This window comes from Cyprinus carpio, chromosome B7 (genome assembly GCF_018340385.1).
Source record: "Cyprinus carpio isolate SPL01 chromosome B7, ASM1834038v1, whole genome shotgun sequence".
In the NCBI taxonomy this organism is placed as follows: domain Eukaryota; kingdom Metazoa; phylum Chordata; class Actinopteri; order Cypriniformes; family Cyprinidae; genus Cyprinus; species Cyprinus carpio.
In genome coordinates, this window is record NC_056603.1 from 3,735,567 (window position 1) to 3,753,055 (window position 17,489).

At 40.5% G+C, this 17,489-nt stretch overlaps 1 protein-coding gene and 1 long non-coding RNA gene across 2 annotated transcripts; both read right to left on the reverse strand.

Moving 5' to 3' along the window:
• Positions 1 to 4,534: 4,534 nt before the first annotated feature.
• Positions 4,535 to 5,309, reverse strand: LOC122137912. Its single transcript, XR_006155129.1, has 3 exons — positions 4,995 to 5,309; positions 4,817 to 4,919; positions 4,535 to 4,675 (listed from the first exon to the last, which is right to left on the reverse strand). It is a non-coding gene; the product is annotated as an uncharacterized LOC122137912 (long non-coding RNA).
• Positions 5,310 to 10,724: 5,415 nt separating this feature from the next.
• Positions 10,725 to 13,186, reverse strand: LOC109052948 (fucolectin-1-like). The gene is made up of 4 exons (XM_042728884.1): positions 13,068 to 13,186; positions 12,596 to 12,741; positions 10,992 to 11,271; positions 10,725 to 10,899 (listed from the first exon to the last, which is right to left on the reverse strand). Exons 1-4 carry the CDS (start codon positions 13,184 to 13,186, stop codon positions 10,725 to 10,727), a joined length of 720 nt encoding a protein of 239 aa, XP_042584818.1.
• Between the last annotated feature and the right edge of the window lie 4,303 nt (positions 13,187 to 17,489).

The window sequence follows — 17,489 nt, forward strand, 5'->3', positions numbered from 1 at the left end:
AAAATGAACTCAAAAAAGACTTCTAAATGGATATCAGTCCATTACTCAACCCCATATCATACATGTAACCCCCACATTTGATTATAATGTTTCTAATCACTTATTGTGTATGTCTTTTTAAATAACTCTTGAATAGCTTAAGGGATCATATTCATGTTTAGTATGTGTGTGTTCGAATCTTCTTGCTTGAAACATTTCTGACCATCAGTTATTTGTCAAATGTATCATATTCTTGTTTATAGGAATCATGTCCAAATTATACTCTGCAAGAGCGGGAAAATTCGGACCATGTGCTTGATAAGATAACATATGATTTATGAATGGGTGGGACAAACAATGCAACACCACGAGAAAAGACAATATCTAATTGGTCAAGACAACATTTGAGGTGTGGCCAAAATGCCTGTTTAAATACTCAGGACACCATCAAATTTTGCTTTTAGCGTTTAGCTTTCGTTTAGCTTTTGCTATCAGTCATGCCGGCTTTTAGCTTTAGCTTTTAGTCATGCTTTGTCATCACTTTTTGCGTTCTTCGAGCGCCGTTCCAGCGTGCTTCGGCCTGCACGCCTGCTGCTACTTAGCCACGATGAGAAGAAACACCACCTAGTCTCGTCAAACTTTACTTCTGTTCTTTTCCGTTTGAGAGTTTCGTGTTCTGAGTTAAGTTTTGTAACGACGTGTCTCCGAGTCTGACCTCGCGTGCCCGTCTGAAACTTCAACCAGCCCACAACTCCTCATCGTCAGCCAATGCCCAACCATGGGCTTCCCAAGACATCACTTCAACGACAACTGAACTTCCAGCCAATCAGCAACCTCGGGAAACACCCTTTTCAGCGACGACAAAGGGAACCCCCGTTACACAGGCAACGCAAGTAACCTCCAGACTCACATCTGTACTGGTGTTATCTAATATAATTTTAACCTCATTGAAGAACTCAGTGCGAGGGTTAATTAAGTGATTAAATGGTTGTTCATGTCTATGCAATTTCACGTATTGCTGTAAACTTGGGATTTCACATTTTCATTCTCTTAAACTCACTCTTTCCTAACGTTCTATCCTCCTGCAACTTGTGTGAATGTGTGAGTGCGTGTGCTTATGTGTTAGATTAGTTTATATGTCTTAGATTTATCTAATAAAGCCTTATTTATATTGAAAAGAGAAGTATCTTGTGTTTTGTGCTCACAAGTTAATGTCTTAAACTGCCGATCTTGTTACTGTGCTAATTAATAGTGTTTTCACTATACTTTGGATATTAATATCCAGCGCAGATTTGATGTTAAACGGCTCGTTCAGTGAATCGCTGCCCGTTTCAGTGATCAGCCGTGAAACAGTGATTCTGTTCAAATTCCCTTTAAAATCTTAAATGATTCCCTTTGAGCTAAATTTAACCTGTTTCCCTTACACTGTTCAGGACATCTGGAAAATCAATTGTTCAGAGAAGAAAAGGTGAACGCTACCATGACTCATGTGACGTGCCAACAGTGAAGGATCTTGAGACCATCCATGTGTGGGGTTGCTTTTCAACCAAAAGAGTAGGCAAAACGCTGACATGAATAAAGAATGGTATCAAAATGTCCTGCAAGAGCAACTTCTTCCAACGATCCATGAGCAATTTGGTGATGATCCGTGCATTTTCCAGCATGATGCAGCACCATGTCACAAAGCATTTTAGAGTGGCCTTTTATTGTGGCCAGCCTAAGGCACACCTGTGCAATAATCATGCTGTCTAATCAGCATCCTGATATGCCACACCTGTGAGGTGGATGGATTATCCCGGCAAAGGAGAAGTGCTCACTAACACAGATTTAGACAGATTTGTGAACAATATTTGAGAGAAATAGGCCTTTTGTGTACATAGAAAAAGTCTTAGATCTTTGAGTTCAGCTCATGAAAAATGGGAGCAAAAACAAAAGTGTTGCGGCCGTTTACTTCTCTTAATAAGCTTGGAAACTTTTTACTTATATTGCTTATAGGGCCTACTTGTCTGTAACTAGCAAAATAATTTTAAAAGCCAACATGGATTCACATTTTGGACTGATCCTTTCTGAAAAATCTTTATATTTGCCATATCGCCCAACCCTATACAATGGATGAGCAATCCCAGTTTGTTTACAGGCATGTGGACTCTGTGGTGTTTTGGTTGCAGGAAAGCTCCATGGGACTGGAAATGAGCAAGACCAAAGAATCAGGGCCATCCTTCACATCCCTGGGCAATCCCTGACCACCACCTGCCCTTGACACAACATGCCATAGAGGTCTATAAAAAGTCCAAATTCTCATTAGTCTAGTCTAGTGTAACCAAGTTCTTACAATCAATACAGTCAAGAGACCAAATTAAACCTTAAAGCTTCAGTAAAATGCAGCAAATGAAATCTCACTCTGATGTGAACTTTTTCCTTTTTATGCTGGACTTCACTCACATCCCAATCTGACAAACCTGAAACAAACTAAAGATGACCAGCAACAAGAATCTCAATAATGACAAATTTTGCTTTACAAATGAGTACCTTTTGCATCTTAAATGGCCTTATAGACTAATGCTCATCCATGTTTGCATAGACATCCTTTACGATGAGACTTTTTTTTCCATGGCCTGTTTCACTTGAGCTCATCAAGAGGGCTGACAAGAAGAATGACAGATTCAAGAGGGTGGAGTTAAGGGATAAAAACTGAAAAAGCACACAGGTAGAGAAAGCAGATGAGAGATTAGGTAAAGAAAAACATCTCATGAAACCAATTTAGCCAACAAAATAAGAAAGAGAAAACAAGGGTAGTGTGTGTCCTTGCTTGGTCATTGCAGGGTGGAATTAAAATGATCATCTTCATTCTTACTTTAAGTGATCTTCTGTCTGGATTTAGTCCTGCTTAAAAGTAAGATGACGATGCTTGGACACAGGGCCAGCACCACAGGGGGTGGGGGGGTGGGGCTCACTCTGACTATCTCGCCCCCTCACCCAAGATGAGTGTGAAAATAGATTTTAGGACAATTTAGGACAGTCCGTTTCACAAAGTCGCATTTTAATTATACTCTGACACAAATTCCCACGCAAGCAGTCCAACTAAAGCACCACGACTGAGTAAGCTATGATGAAATATTTTTTTCATGTTTAACAGAGGGATAGATGATTGTAGTTTGTTAATTATTTTGCTGTATTGTTATTGTTTGTTGCTGTTCAAGTTGTTTTAACTTAAAATGATGCATCTGTTAAATGGGTCACAATGAATGTCTTATGTCAGGGAATTGGTCGCAATGAGCTTGTGTTTCATTGTAAAGCAGACACAATTAAGTATTTCAGGTGGTTCTGGTGGTATCACTTGTCTATATTTATGGTAAAACTGCTGCCTAAAACTGTTCACATTTTTATTCCCTGGATGTCAGAATTGTTAATTTGGTGGCTATGCGATTTTGTTTTGTTCAGTACTCTGCCATCTGTATTTGCTAAGTAGCTTTTAATAGGTTAATTCACTAAGAAGGCATTTTTCATTCCACTGCTGTACTTTAACATTGTATTTCAATGTAATGCGCTACTCGACGTCTTGAATGCTGCACTCTCGTCTCAGGTCTTTAGCAGCTCCTCGCGCATGATTCTCGTGCATAATAGCCTACATCTTTCTAAAACACGGCGCTCAAGTTCAAAGAAATTCAGCTTCTAAAACACGTCTCTAAACTTTGCACTTGAAATAAATAAATAAATAAATAAACTTCCACTGACCTGTCTCGCGAAAAAATCTCTATCTGTGTGAACCCTGTATTCTAATAGCTGTAGTAATATCGGTCCGACAAATACGTGAATGGGCCACAAAAGGTATTTTTATTTATTTATTTGTTTTACTTTTACTCTGTGCTATGTCATCGCCCCCTTTTCTCACTGCAGCACTGGCGCAGGCTCTGCACCTGATGCAAATCTGAATGAGGTACAAAACAAAATGATGTATATAAATGACAATATGATGTTTAATCTAATTACTGGTTGTTTCATAATAAAATAATCAACATTCCAACAGTTAGTTATTGTTCTGTGAAACTGCGTAGCTTTATTATATAGTGTTATTATATTATTTTTAATTTTTCACATGATTTTGGATCAATCTTGCATGACTCTTGTAGCGAATTTTTTACATACTGCTTTAATAATGAACCACCACAGTGTGGTGTTAACAGACACATTTGCGTAATGGAACCAGCTTATTCTCGACCTTGACTGGAAGATGATTATTAACTTCAGGTTGCACATCTATTATTACATGACTAATAAGAGACTGTATGGTCTGAATGCAAATAAGTGTTTGTGAAACTGACTGAGGCTAATGAATCATCTTGATAGGCAATTTACAAATCTGATAAGAGAATAAAAATGAATCTGAACCCTAAAGTCACCTTTGTGATTAAGTTTACCATTGCATTTCATAAGATTAATAAGCATTACTCATGACTTTACAGATTGCTTTTCTGACTTTGCATTTTTTTATTTATTATTATTATTATTATTATTATTATTATTATTATTATTTTACTTTATCATATATAATACACCTTAAAACTAAATTGCAGTAAATAGATCCTTTACATTGTGAGGAACAGTGAATATCAAAGCAATGTAAATATAAAAGAAGATAAACAAGTTGATCGAGAGTTTTCCCATCATCATCATCTATTTCCTCCAGCACACTGAGCTGTAAATAAAACAGTTCATTACGTTATAAAGATGTAATTTCCCAGTTCATTTGCAATATATACATATTCATCATAATATTTTGACTTTAAAATCAACATCTTTTCAATTTGCCAGAGTATCCTTTTATGAACACACTCACCTGATGCATCTTCCTTCCACATCACTTCCTGTTGAGCAGCTGGCGTCTGAGACCATTGCAGCGTCACATCAGAAATCCCTCGTTTTGCCAGAGCAAACTGAAGCTGAAATGATCAGACCTCTTAAAACTGCTGTCATTGTGATTTGATTTCAGATTTCTGTATGTTTCCCTCTCTCACCTGTGACAGGAGCTGGGCTCTCATTTCAGGTTCAGACAGACTGGAACTGGACTTCAGTTTCATCTTCACAAGTGTCTTCTTCAGTAAAGGACCTAAAAGAGTGACACATGAGAGTGAGTGAAATAACATAGACAGAAGGGAAAAGAAAACGCTAAATGCAAATAATAAAATGCGACTGATCATATAATCATTATCAATACATAATCTTATCATCACAGCTTTTGATTTTGACAACAATCCACAGCATTTTGGTGCAAATGCATGTCACTTAATATTAAACAGATGTAACATGAAGAGGTTGTGTACACAAAGTGAAAAAAATATGACCCAGATGACATTAAATACAGGTTCACTTGCAGTGAGGATGAATATGGTTTCATGTCGAACACATATAAATGCTTTTTATGTAGTGAATTATTGACCGTTGAGAGCATAAAACCTTAGAAATTGAAATCAATCAATCAATCAATTACATCCCTGCACCTTGATTGAAAATCAGCTGATTTGCAAATTATTTGATTAAGGTGAGTTAAAAAAAATAATAATAAAATATATATATATATATATATATATATATATATATATATATATATATATATATATATATATATATATATATATATATATATAAATAATTGTAATAATATATATGATAATAATAATGAAAATGTGTAAAGTGAAAAGGTGTTTGACCCATTCCATTTTTATATATATTTTTATTTATTTATTTATTTATTATTTATTTATTTATTTTTGCATATTTGTCACACTTAAAAGATTTAGATAATCAAACTAATTTTAATATTACACAAAAATAATACAAGTAAATACGAAATGCAGTTTTAAATTATTTCATTTATTAAGGGAAAAAGCTGTCCAAACCTACCTGGCCCTATGTAAAAAATTAATTGCCCCCTCCTGTTAAATCATGAAAGAACTGTGATTAAGCACATCATTTTGGAAAGCTGAGTTAGTGAATTTCACTAGCCACACCCAGACCTGATTAGCTAAAGATATTCAAGAACACATGAGAAACAAAATAGTTGACATTTATCTGTCTGGAGAGGTTTTATAAAACCACGGTCAGAACCATTATCCACAAATGAAGAAAACTTGGAACAGTGGTGAACCTTCCCAGGAGTGATCAGCCTACCAAAATTATCCCAAGAGCGCAACAGTGACTTATCCAGGAGGTCATAAAAAAATCCAGAACAACATCTAAAAAACTGCAGGCCTCACTTGCCTCAGTCAAGCTCAGTGTTCATGATTCAACAATAAGAAAGAGACTGGGCAGAAACAGCATCCATGGGAGAGTTCATGGTGGTGGTAGTGTGATGGTCTGGGGTCAGGACCTGGAAGACTTGCCATAATTGATGGAAGCATGAATTCTGCGCTCTATCAGAAAATACTGAAGGAGAATGTCCAGCCGTCAGTTTGCGACCTCAAGCTCAAGCACACTTGTGTTCTGCAGCAGGACAGTGATCCCAAACACACCAGCAAGTCCACCTCTGAATGGCTCAAGAAAATCAAAATTAAGAGTGGCACAACCAATTAATTTAAGGGGGCAAATCCTTTTTCCCATATGGCCAGGCAGGTTTGGACAGATTTTTTTCAAAACTGCATTTTGTAGATACTAGGGTTATCTTAATGTAATATTTAAATTTGTTTAATCTGAATCATTCAAGTATGACAAATATGCAATAAATAAATAAATAAATAAATAAACTGGAAGGGGGCAAAAACTTTTTTACACCACTGTGTGTATCAGCTGTAATGCACTTATCAAAACAACAAAGTCAAACGTCAAAGTTTTGGTTTTAATGAAAAAGTATTAAAGAAGTATTATTTAACTTGCAGTCTGCATAGGAGCGGAAAAAAAGTTCTCATACTCAATATTCATAAATATTTAATGCCAAGGAACTTTGCATAAGCACATTTGTAAGTGAATAAATACACTTTTCACAAAATCTAGAATTTTCTGTTAATATTTTCATGTGGTAAAACAGATATAAGCGGCTCTAGGGTGGAAAAGCAAGAGAGCCCTTCCTTCCAAGCCCTGCAGGACGACCTCTGCCATGGCTGGCAGAGCCCACACTTCTGTGGGCCAAGCCGCTTCAGCACTACACACCATGGCCATATTGCAAGTGTTCCAGGCAAAGCTTCTCCGTTCCCTGGATGAGTCTAGCCCTAGTGAACCTGCTTTTCGCGACCTCTGCAGCGCCACAGATTTGGCCCTGCGTGCCACGAAAGCCACGGCCCAGGCCATCGGACGATCCATGGTCAACCTGGTTGTGCTGGAGCGCCACCTCTGGCTCAACCTAACAGAGATTAAGGAGAGCGACAAAGTGTCCTTTCTCGATGCCCCAGTCTCGCCATCCGGTCTCTTCGGGCCAGCCGTAGAAGGTTTACAGAGCGTTTCACTGCAGCACAAAAGTCGTCCCAGGCCGGATCGGGGTTCTACAGCCGTTATTTCCTTGTCCTCAAGAAAGATGGCGGTCTCAGACCCATCTTAGACATCAGACACCTGAACCTCTCCCTCATGAAATGGAAGTTCAGGATGTTGACATTGAAGCAGATCCTCACGCAGATTTGCCCCGAGGACTGGTTCTTCTCGCTGGACCTGAAAGACGCTTACTTTCACATCCAGATAGCCCCCCATCACAGACGATTCTTGAGATTCGCGTTCGAGGGTGTGGCTAACCAATATACAGTCCTTCCCTTTGGGCTGTCTCTAGCTCCCCGCACTTTCACGAAGTGCATGAACGAGGCGCTTTCCCCTCTGAGACAGATGGGAATCCGCATTCTGAACTATCTCGACGACTGGCTCATTCTGGCCCAGTCACGAACCGAGCTAGAACACAACAGATCCGTGTTCCTGAGCCACTTAGAGTGCCTAGGACTCAGGGTCAATTTCGCCAAGAGCTCACTGCTCCCCAGCCAACGTATTACATTCCTGGGAGCGGTTTTCGACTCAGCCAATATGAGGGCGGTCATATCACCAGAGCGCGCTCTGGTACTTCAGCAGCTCATGGCCTCCGTCAGGAACAAAGCCTGTTTCCCTCTGAAGTTCTTTCAGAGGATGCTAGGGCTGATGGCTTCCGCCTCCCCAGTTTTACAGCTCAGCGTCCTACGAATGCGGCCCCTGCAATACTGGCTGAAACTCCAGGTCCCACCTCATGCTTGGCGGCATGGCCGCTTTCGCATCAGGGTCAACCAGGCCTGTCTAGCAGCCCTGAAGCCTTGGATGAACCCTGTTTGGTTCAGTCATGGAGTACCCCTACAGGCGGTTTCGAGAAGGACGGTGCTCTCAACAGATGCGTCCAACCTGTGTTGTGGTGCTATGTGTGGTTTCGGGAAGGACTTCGGCTCGTGGTCGCACGAGGAAAGCCATCTCCATATCAACTGCCTCGAGATGCTGGCAGTAGAACGAGCCCTTCAATCCTTTCAGGCGATCCTGGAAGGGCGCCACGTCCTAGTCCAGTTGGACAGCATGACAGTGGTGTCCTACATAAATCACCAAGGTGGCCTTTCGTCCAGCCGCCTCTGCGCACTGGAAAAGCGCCTCTTGGAATGGGCATTACCCAGGTTGCGATCGCTCAAGGCGACACACATACCTGGCAAGACGAATCTGGGTGCAGACATGCTTTCGCAGAGCAATGTCCCCTCGGACGAGTGGATGCTCCATCCCCAGACGGTTCTGGGAGATTTTCGGGAAGGCAGAGGACGACCTCTTCGCCTCAGAAAACAACTCTCATTGCCCAACTTATTTTTCAAAGGACACAGATGCGCTGGCCCATGACTGGCCCAGCCTCCTTCTTTATGCTTTTCCCCCAATCGCTCTGATCCCTCAGGTCATCAGACGAGTCAGGGAAGACAGGCACAGAGTCCTCCTGGTGGCCCCACTCTGGAGGAGCCAAGTTTGGTCCTCAGAGCTATTCAGGCTTTCCGTGAAAGCCCCATGGCCGATCCCCCTGAGGCGGGACCTCCTCTCTCAGGCGAACAGGACAATCTGGCATCCACAGCCAGAACTCTGGGCTCTGCATGTATGGTCCCTCGATGGGAGCCTCTGAGCCTCCCCGGGGACGTGCTACACACCATTGCTTAGGCAAGAGCCCCATCTACAAGTCGCCTCTACGCCCAGAAATGGTCAGTCTTCGTTGACTGGTGCTCAGCACGAAACGAAGACCCTGTTGAGTGTGACGTATCTCCGATACTGTCATTTCTCCAAGAGCGTCTAGACAAGGGTCTCACCCCTTCCACGTTCAAGGTTTACGTAGCAGCCATCGCAGCATTTCATGCTCCTATTGCTGGCCGATCAGTGGGTCGAAACAGCCTCATTGTGCGTTTCCTGAGAGGTTCTAGGCGGTTGAAGCCCCCACGTCCTCTCACCGTTCCCACTTGGGACCTTCACACGGTCCTTGGAGCACTCAAAGGACCTCCCTTTGAACCGCTGCGGTCAGCTGACCTTCGGCCCTTAAATGCTCAAAACCGCTCTGCTACTTGCTCTAGCATCGGTCAAGCATTTGCGATTTGCAGGCCCTCTCGGTGAGCCCTGCATGCCTTGAGTTTGGGCCCAATGACTCGAAGGTCATTTTAAAACCCAGGCATGGCTACGTCCCTATAGTGCTCTCGACGCCATTCAGAGCACAGGTAATTTCCCTCTCACCTCTGCCTCCGTTGTCAGGTGAGCGAGAGCTGGATTTGCTCTGCCCAGTGAGGGCTTTGAGGATATACATTGAGCGGTCACAGCCGTTCAGGCAATCTGACCAGCTTTTTGTCTGTTTTGGTGGCCGCACCAAGGGGTCTTCGGTCTCAAAGCAACGCCTCTCACGTTGGATAGTTGAAGCTATTGCTCTATGTTACTCCTCTATGGGCCTTGAGTGCCCCATAGGAGAAAGAGCCCACTCTACTAGAGGGATGGCCTCTTCATGGGCCTGGTCTAGTGTCTCTATCAAGGACATCTGTGTGGCGGCCGGCTGGTCCTCGCCGTCCACTTTTGTCAGATTCTATAACTTGGACATCCCGACCTTGCACGCTCGGGTTCTTTCGGTTTGATACGATGGCCTCTATCAGACTCCGTCATCAGGCCCTCTCACTTATCCTCTGGACCCCAGGGTGTTCAAGATAAGTCTTGTCGTTCCCTACCTTGGCACGGCGCGGTTGAATTCGTTCCCCATACACAGTATGAGTGAAGTATCGAAAGGGAACGTACTCGGTTATGAACGTAACCTCGGTTCCCTGAGATACGGAACGAGTACTGCGTTATATGCCGTGCCACGAAGCTGCAGCTTCAGTGTCGTCGCTTCAGTCGTATGACCTGATTTCCTCTGGCGATTTGCCTGCTTATATAGCCATTCGCCCCGACCATTTTGGCAGGCTTTGGCACGCTGCATCGCTACAGGCTCGCGCAGCTACGCAGCGCTGTCATTGGTTTAAAAAAAGTTTACATATTTAACCAATGGCAGTGCAGTTGCACTGCGTTATTGAAAAAAGGCTTCAGTATCGAGGAAAAAGGAGCTTTTCCCCATACGCAGTACTCGTTCCGTATCTCAGGGAACCGAGGTTACGTTCGTAACCGAGTACGATTCTTCACACGAATGGTTCTCAAAATCAAAAATGCTACGAAAAGCATCATATCTTGTAATCTTGAAAAACTGTGCTCAAGCAAAACAGACTCTGTTTTTGGAATCAACAGCCCAAAATTAGTAAGAAACCCATTTTGGATTTCATTCATTTATAGCTGGATTTTCCATATTTTATCCCACCTTCTCCATAGACCTCCACCTCACACAGAGTAAGATACTTTGAATCTCCAGGAAGGAACAGATTCACGTATCGACCCTCCATATTGTTACATGTGTAGGTGGAGGAAACACCAGCCGGAATGCTAGAAATCACTGCGCATCTAAAGATAGACAGAGAAAACTTCATTTAGTCTTCTAGTCTTTCTTCATAGGGATTATTTATGGATATTAAACCACTGAAAGAGAGTCTCACATGGAATTGTTGTTGCCGTTGTTCTCCAAAGAGTTTCCGATGCGAATCTCCGTTCCGTTTATTCGTTCTGGACAGCAGTCTAGTCTGTTTGTGATGACAACTCTACTTACTCTGTAAATATAACGCAGATCCACTCTCCACCATGGGTTAGTCTGAGCAGTGGTTGAGGAACACGATGATGATGATTTTGTGAAACCTGGACTGAAGTCAATGCCCTGCTCAGCAAACCAGCTGCCAAAGGTTGTTGACTGTATGGCGGTTTTTCCTGTTGCCAAATTATCTGTAAGATGTCATAGAGTCAAGAAATAGTTTTAGTCAGCTTATTTTATATTTGAAAGTGTTTCAGGTGCATTACTTATCTACACACATTCACATTTAAATAACATTTAAAATCAGCAGCAAAATCTGACATGAACTGTCCCATAAATGTTGTTAAAACAAAAAAGGCAGTGAGAATTTTTTTTTTTTTTTTGCAGTCCAAAGCACACAATTTAGGACTGACTGTTTCTATATCAACCTGTTTAAAACCAGCCACGTGATGACTTTGCCCACTGGCGATTGGCTCTTTTATTTAGAAGGCGGGACTTATTCTGCCAAGTTAGGCATCTCCATTCATATTAATATGTGAGCACCATCTGGATATATTTCTGAAGTCTATGGAGAACTACACTTATAACTATATTAAAAACCACGTTCATTAAAATGAGAATAGCTTGAAGGGGTCATCGGATGTCCATTTTCCACAATTTGATATGATTCTTTAGTGTCTTAATGAAAAGTCTATAACATCGTTTGGTTAAAATTTGTAAATGGTAGTGTATAACAACAACCTATTTACCCTGTCAAAAACAGCTCTGTCTACAGCAAGCCGTTTTGTTGCATGTTCCTTTAAATGCGAATGAGCTCTGCTCACCCTGCCCTTCTCTTCCGAGCTGCTCTCTGAGACGGTAAACTTAAGCCGCATTCATCGTGAAACTTGCTAACTAGCACATTATTAGGAAAGGTGATTTGCAAAGATTCATAAAAAAAAAAAATATATCATACTCACTTCTGTAGGTGAGGCTGGATCATGAATGATTCGCGTGAACAGACACATTTAGGTAGATAGGGGGTGCATTACCTTCAAAAACAAATGTAATCCACTGCATCTTCAGCAGCTCAGATGTCGGGAGTAAATGACGACTGCTATGTTCATTATTACATCCAACTTAGAACACCTCAATCGCTTAGGAGTCATTCTTGTCTACATCTGCTCCGGTGATGAAACAATGATGGACTGATGACAGCTCACTCAGGGCGGAGCTAAGGTAAGATGACAGTCCAGTCTGTGCTGAAACGCTACTGTCAGTCAAACTATCGTGGGAGGGTCCTGTCTGTGTGATGTCACACTGGCAGGAATCTGAGATCGGCACGATTTGAGAAAGGGGTTTGGATTTATCAAGATTTAAAAAAAAAAAAAATTGATTGGATTTGTATCATTGTAGGGTGGTTGTGTACACACACTGCCAATACACATTTCAGTTCAAACGACATGTGAAAGTGAATTTTGCATCCGATGACCCCTTTAAAAGTCAAAATCACAAGGTTGTTATATGGCGAATTACCTGGAAAAATCACATAGACTCCCACTTCACAGAGAGTAAGAATCTTTGAAGCTCCAGGAATATTCACAGTAACGTAACGTCCCTCCATCCCACGACACGAGTAACTGTAGGTAGCTCCTGCTGGAATAGAAGAAACTACAGCACATCTGGAGAAAGATGAAAGAGTGAGTCACTTTCTTTTGCTTATTATCCCTAAATGTATTTTATATACAATTTTATTTTTCTTTGATATCACTATTTGATATTTCTTTGGGGTCCCCTTTAGTAGAAATAATTGATTAACAGGGGCGCAATTGCATAGTTAATGAATCGCTAAAAAAGTCAAGATTCTGTCAGAGGAATCCTTAACTGCACTGAACCGACATCTGACTCACTTAACTGTGAGTTATATTATTTTCAGTGACATAGGGTTTTACCAACCGACTGGCCAGAATTTCTGCAGGCTCTGTAAAAATACATCAGAGAGACTCACATTGGATTGCTAGAAACATCTGAAGAATCGTTTCCAACCCGAATCTCTGCCCTGTCTATCCTGCTTTCACAGCAGTCACGTCTGTTAGTGATGGTCACTCTGTTCACGCTGTACGTCATCATCAGGTCCAGAGTCCACCAAGGGTCACTCTGTGTATATGTATGAGTGCAGCTGTAGTTTTTCCCATCCAGAGCATATTGGGCATATGAGTTCTTATATGTTGTTGACTGATTGGCTGTGCCCCATCCTGCTGTGTTCACTGGAACATGTTTAAGAGAAACCCTTATTTTTGCTTACAATTAAATTTTTTTATTTCAATTCTGGCTGGAATTTAACATGCAATAATACAGTTTCATCATTAATATTATGTGTTTCTGTGAAGCTGCTTTGAAATAATGTGCATTGTGAAAAGCGCTATACAAATCTAATTGGAATGATTGTAGGTGTAGAATGTTTTACATTTATTACAATATGTCATCAAACAAATGGAAAATAATAAAAAAATAAAATAAAAAATAAAAACATTTGCATTGGTATAACACAATGGTAAATGGTGCTTGATCTGCATATTTCTCTCCTGATTCCGATGAGATTACTTTTTCCACTGGAATAAGCGTTATTATGGACTCGTATTTTACATTTTAAATGTAAAACGTCTTGATGTATGCGTTTCTTCTCACTTCACAAGCCCTTAATTGATGGACTGGAGTGCTGTGGATTACTTGTGGATTATTGTGATGTTTTCATCAGCTGTTTGGACTCTCATTCTGACGGCACCCATTCACTGCAGAGCATCCATTGCTAAGACATTGATGCAATGACATATTTTTCCAAATCTGTTGCCATTAACAAACTAACTCGTTTACATCTTTAATGGCCTGAGGACATCAACTTAATATTTATGCAAACTGCAGCTCCATTATTTGATTTAATTTATTTTAGATAAACCCTAAATGGCACGTAAAACCAAATTAACTTTGGATGTTTTACATAGTGTCATCCCGACTATCTGTGCACGTAAGTTAAGGCTCAGTCAAATAGTCAAAGTACAGGTATATTGTTTAAAAAACACCTATGACTTTAAACAGGAGTGTGTATGGCTGATATTAAAAATATATAACTCCTTGACAAAGAATATTAAAACACACCAACACTAAATGAAATAATCTAAATAAATACCAAGTCTGTTATAAAGTATACAGTTTGAATGAAGATAAGTAATAGTGGCATGTAATAGTGTTTAACTAATGTAATCTAACCTTCGGTCCCATTTGCCTTCATTTGAACTGAGAAAAACCCTAAAAGAAATGAGAAACACAGAATGATGCTTAGTTTTAAATAGAACAATAAATCTCATGACATTTTGTTAATTAAGTGTTAGGCAGGTACAAATGTACAAATGCAGTCACTGGGGTGTTTTTGTTTTCTCAGAAGGTACAAATGTCTCTACTATAGAAGTTCTAAAGTGTACACTTTAAGGTACTAATGTACCTAGGTAGGTAAGTACTGTATTAGGTACTTTACGTTATGCACCCTTTGGCTAAATAAGGTACAAATGTGTACCTTTTCAAAGAGTACTTTATTAAATTGAGAGAGGCAGAAATCATGATTAAGATTCATTGTGCAGCCATTCGAGTTTCCAGAACTGTTTCTTTTATCTTCCTGTTTACTACTGCAAAGCTGCTTTGACACAATTGGTACTGCATAAAGCACCATATAAATGTGACTTGACTTGGCATTGCGTCAATTATTATTCATGTCACTGGTAATAATAATAATAATAATAATAATATACAAATCTTAATGTTTCTATTATAAATTATTTCTAAGTGAAGAATTTGACCTTTTACACAGCATACCAAAGGCACAATGGTGTGTTGATTTTTTTTTTTTTTTTTTTACTGATGAGACTTTATTCAAAGTGACTTGCAAATGAGGAATTCATCATTATGCATCAGTGCATGTCATTTCTAGCAATATTTGCAGTACACAACAGCAGCCTACAAGCAGGATCAGTGATTTATTATTATTGTATATTCTACCCAATCTATATTATTAATATATTACTTCACAACTTTATATCAGTCAGCAAGATGACATTGGTGACACACCAAATTTACCAAACACTTTTCAGAACATCACAGGAGACCACGTATTTAGGTTATATTTTCGTATAAAAACACATGTGCAGTAGAGTAACAAACTAGATAAAAAAAAGTTTGTCAAGACAAACTTTAGGTTGGCTAGAGAATGCCTAGCTAGAAAGTTTGAAGTAGTTTAAAAGATTTAAGTTTGAAGGTTTTCAGTTTTAACTAGTTTGAAGTTTAACTTAAATTTTAGATGTAGATTAATAGATTCTAGTGTGTGTCTGTGTGGTTTCTATGGTGTTGCTATGTGGTTGCTAAGGCACCCGGGATGGTTGCTAGGATGTTGCTTTGCGGTTGCTAGGGTACCCGAATGGTTGTTAGGGTTTTGCCATGCAGTTGCTAAGGCAACTGGGGTGGTTGCTAAGCTGCTGCTATACAGTTGCTAGGTTAAGTTGGGTGTTTGGTAGGTGTTGCTATGCGGTTGCTATGGTACTTGGTGTGGTTGCTAAGGTGTTGCTATGCGGTTGCTAGGGTATCCGAGGCGGTTACTATGGTGTTGCTATGCAGTTGCTAGGATACCTGGGTTGGTTGCTAAGGTGCTGCTAGGCTACCTGGGGTGTTTGCTATGGTGTTGCTAGGCGGTTGCTAGGATACTCAGGGTGGTTGCTAGGGTGTTACTAGCATGTTGTTAGCATGATTAGCAAGTTACCAGCATGTCTCTAGCATTACTAGCATGTTTCTAGCATGATTAGCATGTTACTGGCATTTTACTAGCATGTTTCTAGCATGATAAGCATGTTGCTAGCATGGTTAACATGTGACTAGCATGATTCATGCATGATTAGTACGTTACTTGCGCAATTCTAGCATGGTTAGCAAGTTACTAGCATGATTGTATCATTATTGGCAAGTTCCTAGCACGATTAGCATGTTTATAGCATGTTGTTAGCATGTTTCCAGCAAGATTAGCATGTTACTAGCATGTTGCTAGCATGGTTAGCAAGTTATTAGCATGATTCTAGCATTATTAGCATGTTACTTGCATCATTAATCATTAGCATCAGTAAAAAAAAAAAAAAAAACAGATAGAAACCAGTTAAAACCAGCTGAAAATAGCAAAAACCAGCTGAAACCAGCCTAGGCTAGTTGTCTAGTCTTTGCTGGTTTAAGCTGAAAGTAGCTGGTTTAAACTTGGCTGGTCTTTTAGCAGGTCTCCCAGCTTGGCCAGCTAAGACCAGCCTGACCAGCTTAAAAGGTGCCAAAACCACTTTAAAACCAGCCTGGAAGCAGTCAAGAATCTATATAGATAGATAGATTAGAAATATTAGATATAGTGGAAGCTTAAATGAGTTTGAACTGATTATAAATAGTATATAGAAGGGAAGTTTGACTGAGTCTAATGGGCTTCAGTGTGTTTAGATTTACATTTTTTAGGGGTGCACAATATATATGGGCCGATGATTAATGCGCATCTCGTCAGTAAAGCCGGTTCTCTAATCAGCGGTAAATTCCATCAGGTGTATGATTTTACATAGAGCAGCTGTTACTACACAGAGACGTGGTCCACAGACAAGCTGCGCAAATTCATTACAAGCTAGAATTTGCACAGCTTGTCTGTGATCAATGGCTCTGTGTAGCAATAAGAGGCCGGAAAAGTTAAATGTATATATAAAGAACAGCTGGAGGACCAATTTGCAATTTATTAGGTCAATTGGCAACATGATTGGGTATAAAAAGAGCCTCTCAGAGTGGCAGTGTCTCTCAGAAGTCAAGATGGACAGAGGATCACCTATTCCCACAATGCTGCGGCGAAAAATAGTGGAGCAATATCAGAAAGGAGTTTCTCAGAGAAAAATTGCAAAGAGTTTGAAGTTATCATCATCTACAGTGCATAATATCATCCAAAGATTTAGAGAATCTGGAACAATCTCTGTGCGTAAGGGTCAAGGCCGGAAAACCATACTGGATGCCCGTGATCTTCGGGCCCTTAGACGGCACTGCATCACATACAGGAACGCTACTGGTATGGAAATCACAATATGGGCTCAGGAATACTTCCAGAAAACATTGTCGTGAACACAATCCACTGTGCCATTCACTGTTGCTGGCTAAAACTCTATAGGTCAAAAAAGCCATATCTAAACATGATCCAGAAGCACAGGCATTTTCTCTGGGCCAAGGCTCATTTAAAATGGACTGTGGCAAAGTGGAAAACTGTTCTGTGGTCAGACGAATCAAAATTTGAAGTTCTTTTTTGGAAAACTGGGTCGCCATGTCATCCGGACTAAAGAGGACAAGGACAACCCAAGTTGTTGTATCAGTGCCCAGTTCAGAA